The sequence below is a fragment of the Sorex fumeus genome, unplaced genomic scaffold (assembly GCF_029834395.1).
Source record: "Sorex fumeus unplaced genomic scaffold, SorFum_2.1 ptg000142l, whole genome shotgun sequence".
NCBI lineage: Eukaryota > Metazoa > Chordata > Mammalia > Eulipotyphla > Soricidae > Sorex > Sorex fumeus.
In genome coordinates this window covers 4,151,108-4,165,738 of record NW_026606199.1, presented here as the reverse complement: position 1 = coordinate 4,165,738, position 14,631 = coordinate 4,151,108, and the positions used below count along the sequence as shown (strand labels likewise).

General features: G+C 59.3%; 1 protein-coding gene across 1 annotated transcript in view; it reads left to right on the top strand.

The window, feature by feature from the left end:
- The first annotated feature begins 726 nt into the window (after window positions 1-726).
- CFAP46 (cilia and flagella associated protein 46) overlaps window positions 727-14,631 on the top strand; it is a 50,138-nt gene continuing 36,233 nt past the window's right edge. Inside the window, 12 exon segments of the mRNA XM_056106710.1 lie at window positions 727-775; window positions 1,301-1,425; window positions 1,489-1,620; window positions 1,982-2,046; window positions 2,525-2,689; window positions 3,264-3,387; window positions 4,233-4,327; window positions 5,339-5,449; window positions 7,277-7,376; window positions 11,356-11,454; window positions 12,121-12,311; window positions 14,376-14,604. Coding sequence (XP_055962685.1) covers window positions 727-775; window positions 1,301-1,425; window positions 1,489-1,620; window positions 1,982-2,046; window positions 2,525-2,689; window positions 3,264-3,387; window positions 4,233-4,327; window positions 5,339-5,449; window positions 7,277-7,376; window positions 11,356-11,454; window positions 12,121-12,311; window positions 14,376-14,604 — 1,485 coding nt within the window.

Here is a 14,631-nt window from a genome sequence, read left to right as displayed (position 1 = left end):
CCCCTTTTCAAATGGAATCACCGAGCTACACAGCTACAAAGTTGTTTGTTCGTGATTGTGTTTCAGTCGTACAATGTTCCAACACTCTCACCAGTGCACATTTCCCATCAGCATTTGATAGATCAAGGAGGCTAAAAGTCGGCAAGGAAATTTTGGCTTCCAAGGATGAAGTGGAAGCGAGGGAGTTAGATACTGACAGTTAGATACTGATACTTTTCATCCCCCAGAAAGGAACACACATTCTTCTCCAGAGCACATGGGACTTTCTCCTAGACTGTCCACACGCTGGGCCACAAAACTACCTCCATCAGGTCAAGAGGACAGAAATGGTTTCACTGTCTTCTCAGACCATAAGACACGGAAAATGGAAGTTAATCAGAGACAGAAAGGGAGACCCAAACCAAACACCCGGAAACCAAACAGCGCACCACATAATTGGGAAAACGTGGAAAACCTGTTCTTTTCACGGCAGTTTTGTCAGCTTTGTACTTAAGGTGTCGTCTGCAGTCGCACTGACGTGTATGGTGTCGCAGTTCCTGCCCCCTCCACCTCCAGAGTTGGCCCGGGGCTGCCCCTCCCGTCCCCAGACAACACTCCGCCCACCCGCCCAAGCCTGCCCCCAGCAACGCCCCCGTAGCCCAGCGCCGCAGCGTCCTCGTCGCTAGGCAACCGGCCGCCCGCGGAAGCCAACGGCCCCTTGCGAAGGAGGCCGGGGGCAGCGGCAGCATGGACCTGGTCCTCATGCAAGAGCTGACCCACGCCGAGAACCAGAACGGTGGGCGCCCCCGGAGGTCCCCAACCCCCGCGCCCCCTCCTGGGGTCTCAAACTCGCTCACCAGATGACCCGGGGCACCCCGACCCCGCAGACTCCCTAGTGCAACCTTGAGAAGCTGCCCCAGCGCTGGGGCCCACCCTGAGGACCCTTGACCTAGGCCCCAAGCCCTGAACCAGGGCAACCCCAGGCTGCTAGGACAACTGACCGCAGGGCCCCTGGTGCAGGGACACCGTCCCCATTCCTAGAGACGCCCGCCCCCAGATCGGGGTCCCAGTACCCAGCCCAGCCTTAAGAGGGACGGGCCCCACCACTGCTGTTTGAGGAGGCAGGGACCTCCACCCCAGTGAGAGGCCAGGACCCTCTGCAGCAGCCCTGAGCCAGGCTTATGCCGCGGCCGCAGCCTGAGGCTTTGGTGGCTGTGAAGGTCCTTGGGTCCTTCTGGTCTTTTCTCCCTGGGGGCCCCCCAACCAGTCCCCGGCTGCAGAGGGGCCTCTGGGCCCCTCTGTCCTGACAGCCTCCTTCCAGATGCGTCCGCGCTGCAGCGGGCCTACGACCTGATCAAGTCGTCCAACATGGGCAAGTCGGAGCTGGACCCCGTGGAGAGCTTCAGTCCCGACCTGCTGGTCCTGTGTGCAGAGCGGGCCCTGAAGGTGGGGGCCTGGCCGGGTGCGGGCAGGAGGGTGCCTCTCCGTGGCTCATGGCTCTCCCTGCAGATGGGGCGGCCAGAGCTGGCCGAGGACTGCATCCGGATGTACTTCAAGGTCAAGGGCCCCGTCACCCAGTTCCTGGGCCGAGCCCACCTGTGCCGGGCCCAGCTGAGCGCCCCCAAGTCCACAGAGAACCTGGTGAGAGGGCCCCTCCTCCCTGGCCTCAGTCCTCCTGGGACACACCCCTCCCTGAGACGCAGGGAAGACCCTTGCCTGGCCCCTCGGCTCAGGGCAGAGCTGGGTCAGGCGCAAGGTCTTCAACCTCTGAAGCCCAGTGGTGGTTCTACCATGACTGGCCTTGGTCACCAGCAGGGGAGGCTTCAGGCTACAATGGCATTTGAGTCCAAGCAGCATATGGGGTTTTGGGGTGCTGGGTCACAGGGCCTGGGTCACAGGGCTCTGGGGTGTGGGCTGCTGGGCAGGGCTGGGCTCAGCTGGGTGGCAGAGCTCGGTGGAGGGCAGTGACGTGCCACGGGGTGCCGTCTTCGTGCCGTTCCAGGAGGAGTTTGAGAACTGTGTCACCGAGTACATGAAGGTCATCAGCTTTGCCAAAGCCGAGCCCAGGTGGTGGTTCTAAGCATGGGGCGGGGGGGAGGGGGGTGAGCTTCCCAGGAGGGTGGCTGATGCCTCCAGGTTCGCTGCCCTTGGGACCCCGACCTGTGGGTGACCGGACCAGCTCCTGGTTTCCAACCTGGTCTGTGTCCACTGCCTGTGCTTGCTGCGGAGCTCGCGGAGCTGCCAGGGAGGCTGGGGCCGGCCTGTGCAAGACACCCGGGGCCTGGGGGCAAGAGTGGGAGGGAGGGCCCAGGACAGGCAGCGGGCAGAGCCCCGGCGGGCCTTCAGAGGGACCCAGGTGTCCCCGTTCCCCGTTCAGCTCCTCTGCTGCCTCCTCCCCGGCTCCCTCTCCCCCTCCCACCTCCGCTCTCCCACCACTCAGGGCGCCCTGGCCATCTGCGCCCAGAGCGGGCCCCAGGGCAAAGAGTCCTGTGGGCAGTTCCAGGGTCCTTGCGGGGCCAGGCCGCTCACAGGCTCCTGCGTGCAGGTACCACTTCCTGGTGTACAACGCCTCGGTCCTCTACTGGCAGATGGTCAGGCCCTTCCTCAAGCCGGGCTACCACCACTACCTCATCCCCAGCCTCTCCCACATCGTCAGCGTGTTGAACCAGACTGAGGAGGAGGACGTCGAGTGGCGGGCAGAGCTGATGCTGTGAGTGGCCCCGCGGGTGGGCCTGCCGCACTCTGCCCCCTCGGAACGGGGGTTGGGGGGCAGCTCTGACACTAGCGTTCCGGGACTGCTGCGGTTGCCGGCCATCTCAGGGCTTAGAAATCTCTGCCCACTGACCTTTCGTCTGGTCGCCAGGTGAGCACAAAGCCCAGCATGAGTGGGCATTGCCCAGGCAGGCAGAGGGCACGGAGCAGCCCCCGGGCGAGGCAGCTCCAGAGGGGTGAGAGGTGGTGGGACAGAGGCCAGCACTTGTGTGCTGGCCATACCGGGCCCTGCCTGGCGGCGGGGTTTGGACTGGGTGCCCCTCTCCCCCTCGTGGCTCTCTGGAGAGATGGACATGTGCCTGCTTGCTCTCTCGCTCTGTCCGCCCGTCTCGGGTCCGAAGATGCAGGTGCAGCATCCTGGCCATGTCGAGTCGCCTCCCTGTGTGCCGGCTGACCCAGGAATCTCTCTGTCGCTTGGGGTGTAGGAAGAGTGACAGCAATCTGCGTAGCAGAGAGTTGAGCAGAAACGGTTTCCACTGAGGCTTGACATCTAGCTTTCTGATGTTCCCCAGGGGGCTTCTTGAGTGTTATCTCCAGGCTGGGAAAACAGAGGAGGCCTCAAAATTCTGTTCCATCACAGCACCGTTCATTAAAGCTTCCGTGCCTCAGAAATATCGACAAATATTTGCTCTTATGGTCAGTATGCATATAAAATATAGATAGAGGTCATTTTCTTTTCTTTTTTTTTTTTTTTTGACTTTTTGGGTCACACCCGGCGATGCTCAGGGGTTACTCCTGGCTCATGCATTCAGGAATTACTCCTGGCGGTGCTCGGGGGACCATATGGGATGCTGGGAATTGAACCCGGTTGGCAGCAAGGCAAATGCCCTCCCCGCTGGACTGTCACTCACTCCAGCCCCTAGAGGTTATTTTCTTAACTACGAGGACATCAAACAAGTCCTTCCACTGAGAGATGCAAAGACACGTGTGCAAGGTACACTGGGAACAGATGCCGCCAGCCTCCTCTCTCCTGGCGTGAGTGTCCCAGAATGGCGTGACTGAGTTAAAAAATAAGTAAGACTTAGTGAATTTAAGATGAAGTGGTCACCTAAATTTATATAAAGAACAGTCATCATTGATGAAACTTTGTGTGTGGAAAATCAACTTAGTTACCCATGGAAAACTAGATCTACAGCATGAGAACAGATTTCTCGTTTGTTAAAGGTGCTGGGTGCTAGGACGGGCACACGGGTGGCGTGGGCATCAGGGCCTTGCCTGGCAGAGCCTGAGTTTGAGCTCTGCTGCCACCCAGCCCTGGGTGTGGTTCATGGCATCCAGCACCCTCAGCATAAACCCGGAGGGTCTTCTGGGCCCCAGCACCACTGGCCTGAGCACCACACAGCCAGACCAGCGTCTCCAGGAGTGGCCCCCCCCCTTTTTTTTAATAAGCTTGACTGTTATCCAAATGGCAATTGCCACAGATTCTAGGTCTCTTCCCAATTGTTTGGGCTCAGGTTAGCATTCTGTTTCGCTCCTAACAGGTGCAGTACGAACTAATGGATGAGCAGCAGTTAAAGGAGGAGACAAAAGCTTCCATCAGTCTGTTCGCCACTTTCCACCTGAATCAGATAAAAGCGTGAGTGGTTTTGGGAGGGAGAGCAAGCCCATGGCACAGGCTGAGTCTGGGGAGCTGCCTTTCTCCCTGGGTTGTGGCTGTGGAGCTGGGAAGACACCTCAGGAGAGATTCTGGAGAGCAGGAGGGTGTCTGAGGAGAGCTCTGTGTGTGTGTGTGTGTGTGTGTGTGTGTGAGAGAGAGAGAGAGAGAGAGAGAGAGAGAGATTTCAGTGTGTGTGTGTGTATGTGGAGATGTCTTGTGTGTGTATGAAGAGATTTATTTGTGTGTGTGTGTGTATGTCTGAGGAGACATCATTGTGTGTATTTATGTGTTCAAGGAGACCTCAGTGTGTGTGTGTGTTTGTGTGTGTGTGAGTGAGAGAGAGACAGACAGAGTAAGAGAGAGCTCAGTATGTGCTTGAGGAGATATCAGTGTATGTGTGTGTGTGTGTGTGTGTGTGTGTGTATACAAGGAGATATGAGATACCTGTGTCTGAGGAGAGCTCAGTATGTTCTGTGTGTCTGAGGAGAGCTCAGTATGTATATGTATGTGTGTGTGTGTGCGCGCACGCGCGCGTGTGTGTGTGTGAGGATATCTTATTATGGGTGTGTCTGAAGAGATCTCAGAGTGTGTTTATGAGGAGATCTCAGCATGTGTGTATGAGATCTCCGTGTGTGTGAGGAAATCAGGAGATCTTAGTGCACGATGCTTAGATCTCAGAGTGTGTGGATAGTTGGCGTGTCACGCTTCACTATGCCTGTGAGGAGGTGGGACGCTGTGGTGAAGTGTGTTGCTTTATGTCGCCATACTCCTAGAGCCCAGGGTTTGGACACTGTTCAGTGACTAGAGTCTGTTCCTCCTGGTATTTTCATTTAGTGGGGGGAGGTGCAAGCAGGGTCTTGTGGGAATTATCTTGGAGAAGCTCGAGGAGGGAGGAGTGATTTCAGCTTCATCTTTGAGGAGGACAAGTCTCAGACTTAGTTCTAGCTGATTGGCATGGTTTTAAAAATGTCACCCTTGAATTAATTCTAGAAAATTGGAGAAAGGTGAAGTACCTGAAGATTTCGTCGAAACTCTGGAGCAGAGTCACAAGCAGCTGGGCCAGTATGATCACGAGAACTTTCCTTCAATCAAAGAGGAAAAGTAAGTGTGTTTTCCACAGCTACACAATCGTATAGATTCGTTAAGTACATGAAAATGTGAAAAGCCAGAAAAAGAAGCCCAGCTATCCCTCCAGTGCTCCAAGGCTAGTACTTTTGAGGTACTACCTGGGATACTTAATTCCATAACCCTTTTAAAAATAAATTTTAGCATGTACCTACCAGTGCTTTTGTTACTGCAGTAGCACACCTTTTCAAGTCGCTCAACAAACAGCCCTGGGTGAGTGAAGTGTGTGTGTGTGTGTGTGTGTGTGTGTGTGTGCGCGCGCGCTCCTGGGAAAGCCCTGGGTTGCCTGACAGCCTGTAGCTGAGTGTCAGAGGGGCTGGAATGTGCCTTTGGGTGACCCCACAGGGATGACAATTTGCTCCTGGACAAGGGGCTGTGCTGCGGTGGCATGCGGGCAGCTGGCCCTCTGAGGGCAGTCTCTGTCCTCTTAGCTTCCCTCACCCACTGCCCCAGTGAGGGGCAGGTTTGGGGCCTGGAGTTTCTCCTCCTCTTCCTCACTCATCTTTTGGGGTCTCAAAGACAGCCTCACTACTGATAAATGAAGCACTTTGCTGTCTTGACCGTAAAGCGTCTTTGCGGGCTTTGGGGGCTGTTTTCATCCTGACACTTGACAGATGCGGGGCCATAGTGTGCTTCCCCCAGGGAGAGATTCAAGCCCCAGGTCGGCTGTCTGTGCACGTGATTTATCTGGAAGGTCTTGGTTGGGCTCACGGTGGAGAGGAGGCAGGCTCTGCTGACCTTCGTCCTCAGGAGAGGGCTAGACAGGCAGGGACTCACGGCGAGGACAGGCAGGGCGGGAAGTAGGGATGCGGGCCGCTGGCAGCCGAGGCAGAGGAGGCAAAGGCGTCTCCTGAGGGGAACTCAGCCCTGAGGGAGGAACCCGCATTATCGCAGCCCTGGGAGCCTCGTACAAGGACCTTGTTGGTGGAAACACGGCGAACACAGCGAACGCCACCACAAGCACGTGCCTGGCTGGCCTAAGGGTCTGGGTCCTGCAGCCGAGGTTGGCGGGACGGGTCTCCTCCAGACTGAGTGTGAGTAAGGCTCCCCGCCTGGCCACCTGCAGTGTCTGAGCAGCCAAGGCCAGTGGGCTGGCCCGGGAAGCTGCTGCCTCAGTGTGCAGAGGTCTCTGGGAGAGAGCGTGGCCTGCAGCTGCCATTTAACGTGGGGGCTCAGAGATGTCCCCTGGCTCATCTCCCAGCTCCTACCTGTGAAGTGACCACAGAACCTCCAGCAAGAAGAAGCAAAGACACACTTTTTTTTTCTTTTTGGGTCACACCCAGTGATGCTCAGGGGTTCCTCCTGGCTCTGCACTCAGAAATTACTCCTGGCGGTGCTCCGGGGACCATATGGGATGCTGGGGATCGAACCTGGGTCAGCCACGTGCAAGGCAAACGCCCTACCCGCTGTGCTATTGCTCCACCCCAAAGACACACATTTTTGAAAGGACTTTCTTCACATTTCTCTCATTTTAAATTTCATATCTTGTTATAGAAAGTTTGAGAATGACATTGTACATTTTCAAAATTGCAATTTTTAACTTGCTGTTTCCTCCTAAATTGTGCTCTTTCTCAGGTCGGTTCTTCCCTTGTTTTTGGTGTTTGTGCCACACCTGGCGGGGCCTGGGATTGTCCTATGGTGCTGGGCGGCCCCTGGGTCCCCACAGAGCTCTCTGAGCTCTCACTGGCACTTTCCTTTCGTGACTTGCGATGTCTTGGCCACGTTCAATTATTGACTAACAGAAGCTTCTTCTGAGAGGTCCTGTGCCCTGGCCTCACATGTCTGTGCTCTGTCGCTCCCCAGGATGCTTTTGCTCTTTGAATTGGCTCATCTCGCTTTGACCTTGAAATGCCAGAAAATCGCTTCCGACTGCTTGTCAGACCTAAAGAAGATGTCCGACACAGTGAGTGACCCCTGCTGTGAGCCTGTTAGGGCTGGCGTGTCCCTGAGTCTCCTCAAGCCCCCTTGAGTGGTCTTCTGATCTCCCATCTGCACCCCAGAGTCCCCCTCTCTGCCTTGCGTGTCTGTGGGCTCCTTGTTCCCCTTCTGTGCGCCCGTCTGGGGGATGCAGTGCCCTCGGAAGGTGGAGGGCAGGTCCCAGGCTCGTCTGTGACTGAAGCAGCTTCAGAGGGTCCGCGGGAGCTTGTCAGTGTGTGCAGGTGGGCCACAGACAGTTCTGGAAGGTGTTGTATGGCAAAGGATCTGTGCACCCCACTTGGGACCCCCACCACAGGGGGAGCCCAGCCCTGACCACACCTGCACGTACTCACCCCTGCAGCTTCCGGGGTCTGCACCCACACCACTGCCCTTCGGGGCTAAGAATTAGCCAGAGCGACACCGTCCTTGGGGAGAGACGGGGAGATGGATGTGCTGACCCTCCACTGGGCAGTGCTGGAGCCCTGGAGCTGTGGCCGCCACTTTTGTTGCAGAAAGATGAGGGAAGAGCCTGGTGGTGGTGACAGAGACCTGGCAGGTGGCCCACTGGCCTCTCCCTCTCCAGATGAAGGCCACCCCCCAAACCAGATCTGGAAGCCACCTCACCCCACAGATGCTGTGAGGTGCACAGAGGGTGCAACCCGCAAAAGGTCCCCTGGCATCCCAGTGCCTGCCTGAAGGAGAACTCAAGAACCAAAAGGGTTGATTCTAGGCTGCAAATTGGTGAACACGATTTCCACAGAACAGAAAGGAGAGTGAGTGCCACGCCATCTAGAGCACCTGAGAAAAGTTCCGCAGATCCCATGTTGAAGGGACTCACCTCACAGCAGACACAAGGCATGTGGAGAAGGGACTCACCTCATCAGACACAGGGTGTGCGGAGAAGGGACTCACCTCATCAGACACAGGGTGTGCGGAGAAGGGACTCACCTCAGCATGACACAGGTCACATGGGAGAAGCACCATCCAGCTTCATCACAGACATAGGAAAGCTAGAACTTTCTCTATATCAGCAACAGAGCCAGAGTACTGCTTTCACCATTTCTGGTTAGTATAGTGCTAGAAGTTCTAGACAAAGCAGTTTTTCAAGAAAAAAAAAAACACCAAAAATTTCACCCAACATGTGAAAAAATAGTGAACAAATCTTGTAGAGCTGCAGCAGTCAAAATACACATCCAAGAATCAACACGTGTCAGTGTCTTCTTCCCAGTGATTCTCATTCCAACGTGTTTGCCGACAGGGTCTGAGAGGGCTCAGAAAGCAACTTCATGTACACAAGTTCTGGAAACCAGGAGAGAATGACAGGAGGACCTTTAGCCAAGGGAAGAAAAGACCTAGGTGGACACTAAAATGGGCATGTTGACGAGAGAGCCTGCAGGGGACAGGAGTAAATGGGAGGGGGAGGTTTGGGACTTGGATCCGAGGAACCAAGGTTCTTGAAATGTCCACAGAACCAAAATCGGATATCGACAGGTTCACTGTGACCCAGCGCAGTTTCCCAGCGCAGTTTCTCTCACCAGCGGAAAGAACAATTCTAAGACTTGCATGCGACCGCCACGAATCGTGACCACCGAGAGGAACCTTGAGAAAGGACAGAGCTGGAGTGCCACCCGTCCTGTCTCAGCCCTCAATGAGCTCGGTCTTCGGAATGACGGGTGCTGGCCCGTGGTGTGCCAGGTGCTAGGTTCTCTGGGATGCCCACGCAAACCACCCAGCACAGAAGGGTGGTCTGCGTGGACCCCCTCTGAGCACAGCCGGGTGCAGCTCCACGTGCAGCAGGAAATGACCCGGCTGTCCGGGGCTCTGGGCAAGAGAGCGGAAGCGCTGCTCCCAGAAAGCAACGGGCCGTGGCGTGAGAGAGACGGGTCGCAGCCACCTGACAAGGAGTGATCTCTGCCGTATCCTGCACCCCTCGGGAGGAGAGCCAGCACGCGTGTGAGGAAAACGGCGAAGGACCCGAGCAGGAATCTTTCCGGCTGGGGAGTTCAAGCGGCTGCTTGAGGGGAAGGGAAGGCGCATCAAGGCCGTCAGCCCGGAGCCTGCCTGCGTCGGGAAGGACGTGGTCAAGGAGCAGACGCGGGGCAGTCGGCTGAGGAGGCTGCGCGGCCCCTCCGTGACTCGAGCAAGGGCTGCCGCGTGGCCAGTGACCCCGCTGTGACGTCGGGCTCGGGAACAGCTGCTCTGCCGTGTCCGTGCCGCGGGCTCTGTGGCAGCCACATTGTGCAAACACATGGTCGGCCTGCGGGTGGAGGGATAAAGCTGCCCTCCCGCGTCGGGGAGAGAAGGTCTGCTCGGCAGGAAGGCCGCCTGCCCCTCGCCACACGCGAGGAGGCCAAGCTGTCTGTCCCCGGCGAAGCGCCACAGATGGGAGTGCGGGGTGGGGGGCGTGTCGGAGCTCCGGGCCACCAGGCGGGGGTCCTGAGCAGCCCAATGCGACGGGCGCCTCACGCTTTCTTTCATCTCGGGACAGACGCCAAGTCACGTTTACGCCTTAGAGCCTTACGATTTTGCCAATGATTCCTCAATAAAACGGGTCAAAGTTTTATATTGGATTTGCGGTTTGGGGGAGGTTTGGGCCGCATCTGGTGGTGCTCAGCAGCTCTTTCTGGTTCAGTGCTCAGGGGGAACCATCGGCAGTGCTCAGAGGACCGTGTGGTCCTCAGGTCCGATTGCATTTGGCGACACTCCCCAGCACTCGGGCCCGAACGCACACAAAGCAACAGACATCCACAGGGAAGCAAACAGACACGAAGGACACACTCTGTGTGTGTGTGTGTGTAGGGGGGGGTGATGTGTGTGTGTGTGGTGATGTGTGTGGGGAAGTCATGATCTGCGTGAGATCTTGGTGTGTGTGAGGAGAGATCTAGTGTGTGTGTGTGAGAAAATTGTGGTGTGTGAGGACATCGTGGTTAAGTGTGGGATCACTGTCGTGTGAGGATCTCGCGATGTGTGTGAGATGTTGGTGTGTGTGAGACTTGTTGTTACTGTTTTTGGCATGTTGGATATGTCACGAGGAGCTTGCCAGGCTTTGCTGTGCGGGCGGTGGCTTGCCGGGCTCTCTGAGAGGGGCGGAGGAATCAAACCTGGGTCCGTCGTGTGCAAGGCAAACACCCTACCTGCTGTGCTATCGCTCCAGCCCTCTTGGTGTGTGTGAGGCGAGCTCTGTGTGTGTGTGAGAAAATTGCGGTGTGTGAGGACATCATGGTGCGTGTGAGATCACCATAGTGTGAGGATCTCGCAGTGTGTGTGAGATCTGGTGTGAGTGAGGAGAACCCAGTTGAGGGCTCAGTGCCAGAGGCAAGGGGCTGGTTGCCGAGGACCCTTCACTGACCGGCGTCGGCGGCTCCCGCCTCTCCCTTGCTCTGGAACCTCCCACTCAGGAGGCGCAAACTGGTGCGCCTGCTTCCATGTTCGAAAGGACGTGAAGGGGAACCCGGAGGAGCAGCCCCGTGGGCACCTGTGGGCCCAGGCCCTCCGGGCGCTTCTGTGGGGCTGTGCCCTCCAGTGCTGTTGCAGTCCTGGAGGGGAGGTGGGAAGGTGGTTTCCAGCTGCTGCTCTGTGGTGTGCAGTGATGAGCCCGACCCCTGGCCCATGCAGTCTCCTTCCCGGCAGCTGCCCAGGGCCTGAGGGCGGGTGTGCATCGCTTGTGCCCGCTGGGGTCTCACCACCGCCTCTCAGCACGGGCCAAGGGAAACTTCCGGAGTGGAACTCCCCACAGTGCGGGTGCCAGCTGCCCCTGTCCCCACACTGACCCTCTTGGTGGGGAGAGCGCGAGGGGCCCTGGTCCCGTGGAACAGACCATCCCTCCCTCTGCGTTCCAAGTACTTCTTGCCCGTGTTTGTGCTCCAGTTTTCAGTTGTTGGATGTTCAGTGCGACGTGAACGGTGTTTGAGTCTGAGGGTGGCAGCCTGGATGTGCCCGGGCTCACACGGACCCTCTGCCCACAGGACCCCGGGAAGCTCATTGAGATCGAGTGCCTGGAGGGCGAGCTCGAAGCCCTGGGCCTGGAGAGCGCCATGACGTCCTACCTGCGCTCCGCTGTGGAGGTGAGCCCGCGCTCCTCAGCCTCCCCGCGCCACGGCAAGGGAGCAGCGTGGGGTCCCACGTGATGCTGACAGTGTGGCACGGGAGAGCTGAGACCCCCCCCCCCCCGGGCCCTGCCCCTCACACTCCCCACTGCCTGCCCCTGCGGGGAGCTGTGCTGGCAGGGGCAGCAGGCAGGGCTGGGGGTGTTCCAGGGGCCTGCGGGTGGGAGCTACGTGAATGGGGCTTGGCGTGAGTCCAGGGCCCTGCAGTAGGACAGGAGTCTCAGGAAGGGCCCCAGGTCAGGAGGGTCCCCTGGCGGGAAAGGCTGAGCTGAGAGCTGCCAGGCACAGTGCCGACCTTGCCAACTGAGCCCGGGGGCCCTCGTGGGGCACCGTGCTGTTTATGCAGCTTCGAGGTATGGGCGGGTGGGCCTGGACTGGGCCCCGTGGTCAGGAGCAGGTGAGGGCCCCAGGTCAGCATCGGAGGTCCTGGCTGCAGCTGACCCTGGAGGATCGCGGGTCCTGCTGGTCAGTGGCTACGCAGAGCAGGTCTGGGACCCCCCTCCCGCCCCAGCCTGTGAGGATGCTGTCATCAGTGGCCCTTGGTCCCCTCAGGGAAGAGCCTCAGCTGCCCCCTGCAGGCGGGCGGGGGTGGGGGGCGCGGCCTCACGGCGTGTCTGTGTGCAGACCCAGCTGAGCATCACCCAGCGACTGGACGTGGCCCTGCAGCAGGCCCTGCGCCTGGGCGACCCGCGGGTCATCCACGTGGTGTGCGCCACGCAGTGGAACCTGTGCCTGCCACTCCTGCAGCACAACCTCCGTGCCCGGCTGCGCGGACAGCTCAGCACCATCGCGCACGCGCTGGAGAGGATGGACAGGTAGCGGCCCCGGGGCACAGCCGATGGCCACACCCTGCAGCCAGTCCCCTGAGTTGGCAGCCCGCCCAGGCCGGGCACGGGGGTCAGCGTGGAACAGGCCCCTGTCAGGACCCGAACGTGATCCTCACTGGGCCAGCGCCCACCGTCAGCCAGGCCCTAGGCAGGCGGGGCTCGGCCAGAGTGCTCGCACACACAGCTCACTGACGTCCACTGACGTCCTGCCTGCACCCGTAGCGTGTCTGCACCTCCCCCCGTGTCTGAACTTAAACCTGGACTCACATCACTTCATGTGTGTGTCTACACCTGGCCCACACCCACGAGCACACTGTAGGTATCTCCTGTCTTCACATAAGGTGTTTAAGGCTGGCCTTGGTCAGGGCCAGGAGAACCAGCAGGACAGGGCCAGGAGGGCAGCGGGGCCACCCTGGAGAGAAGAGCATCTTCAGGATGATTCTAGACTGAGTTCGTGAGGGGATGGAGGAGACGTGGGAGCCGGGGGCGGGAGACACTCCTGGTGTTTGTGTGGGGGAGAATCCTGGAGCAGCCGGGTGGGCTCTGGGGCAGGCCCCCCTACAGGGTGGTCTCCAAGGAAGGGCTCCCCAGCTGGTCCCCAGGACCGCAGCCTCGTGCGGGGAGCTGGGGCCACTGCAGGGGCGGCGGGGGAGGCCGTGAGCCCGGGCACATCCACAGAGCAAGTAGACGACCTGCCCGCTGCCCCAGGGCTGGTCCCTGCAGGCCTGCAGGTGGCGTGGCGGGCGGCTTGGGTGGGGCTCACACATCCCTGCAGATTGCACATGTTAATCCACAGAAGGCTGTTTCCCCGGCGTCTGCCCAAATGCCTGGCAGAATTCACGCACCCCCGTGGGCCTCCACGTGTGGGCCCACAGCCACGTCCACAGTCTGATAGATCCCTGGGGCGTTGGTCCATCCTGCGTGGGCTGCGATGCAGCTGCCTCAAATGACTGACCAAGGGTGCACCAGGGACATAATGGACACGGTACCACCCGAGCCTGGGCTGCAGGCTGCGTGACGGTCAGAGAAGGTGACTGTGCGCCACTGCCCATGCAGGATACACACACGCACATGTATGCTCGATGCACACACACACGTGCGGGCTCCTGCCCTTGGGACACACACATGTGCTTGTGGCCCACGTGGACACACACGTGCTCGTGGCCCATGTGGACAGGCACACGTGCTTGTGGCCCATTTAGACACACATGCTCACGGCCCACATGGACACACACATACGTGCTTGTAGCCCATGTGGACACACATGTGCCCTTGGCCCATGTGGACACGTGCTGGTGGCCCACATGGACACACACGTGCTCGTGGCCCACGTGGACACACACGTGCTCGTGGCCCACGTGGACACAAACGTGCTCGTAGCCCACACGGACACACACGTGCTCGTGGCCCATGTGGACATACACATGCTCTTGGCCCATGTGGGTACACACACATGCTCACGGCCCACATGGACACACACATACGTGCTTGTAGCCCATGTGGACACACACGTGCTTGTGCCCCATGTGGATACACATGTGCTGGTGGCCCACGTGGACACACATGTGCTGGTGGCCCACATGGATACACACACATGCTTGTGGCCTATGTGGACACACACACATGCTTGTGGCTCATGTAGACACACACACACATGCTCACGGCCCACATGGACACACATATGTGCTTGTAGCCCATGTGGGCACACACACGTGCTCGTGCCCACATGGACACACATGCGCATGGCCACGCGGACACATGCGACCGAGGCCTGAGCTCTGGCCCTGAGGCCCAGGCGGTGCCTCACCAGTCAGGAGCTGCGGGCCAGCGGCCAGCGTCTCGTCGTCCCCTCGGGCTGGGCGGTGGCCTGTGTCTGTGCCCACACGTGGTCTGGAGGCTGGGAGACGCACCCCTGGGTGAACCTGGGCCGGGTTCTGGCCCCCCGTGGCCGGGGATGTCGGCTGAGCAGCGGCCTTGGCAGGGCCGAGCGTGAGCGTGGGTGCGGGCCGGGTCAGCGCCCTGCAGCCCGGCTGTCCCCCCCCCCCCCCCCAGCCTCATGCTGCAGCTGCGCTGCCAAGTGCACATGGAGCTGGCGCACATCGAGAAGGACGAGGACCGGCTGGAGCTCGCCATGGGCCACCTGCGGAAGGCCCTGCGGCTCGACAGCCTGGGCCTCCACCAGGAGAAGCTGCAGCTGTCCCTCAGCCAGCTGCGCCTCTACACCACGCTCTACCACAGCCCCGAGCGCGCCGAGGACAGGGCCGCCCTGGCCATCGAGCAGGTGTGGCAGGCGCCCCCGGGCTGGGCC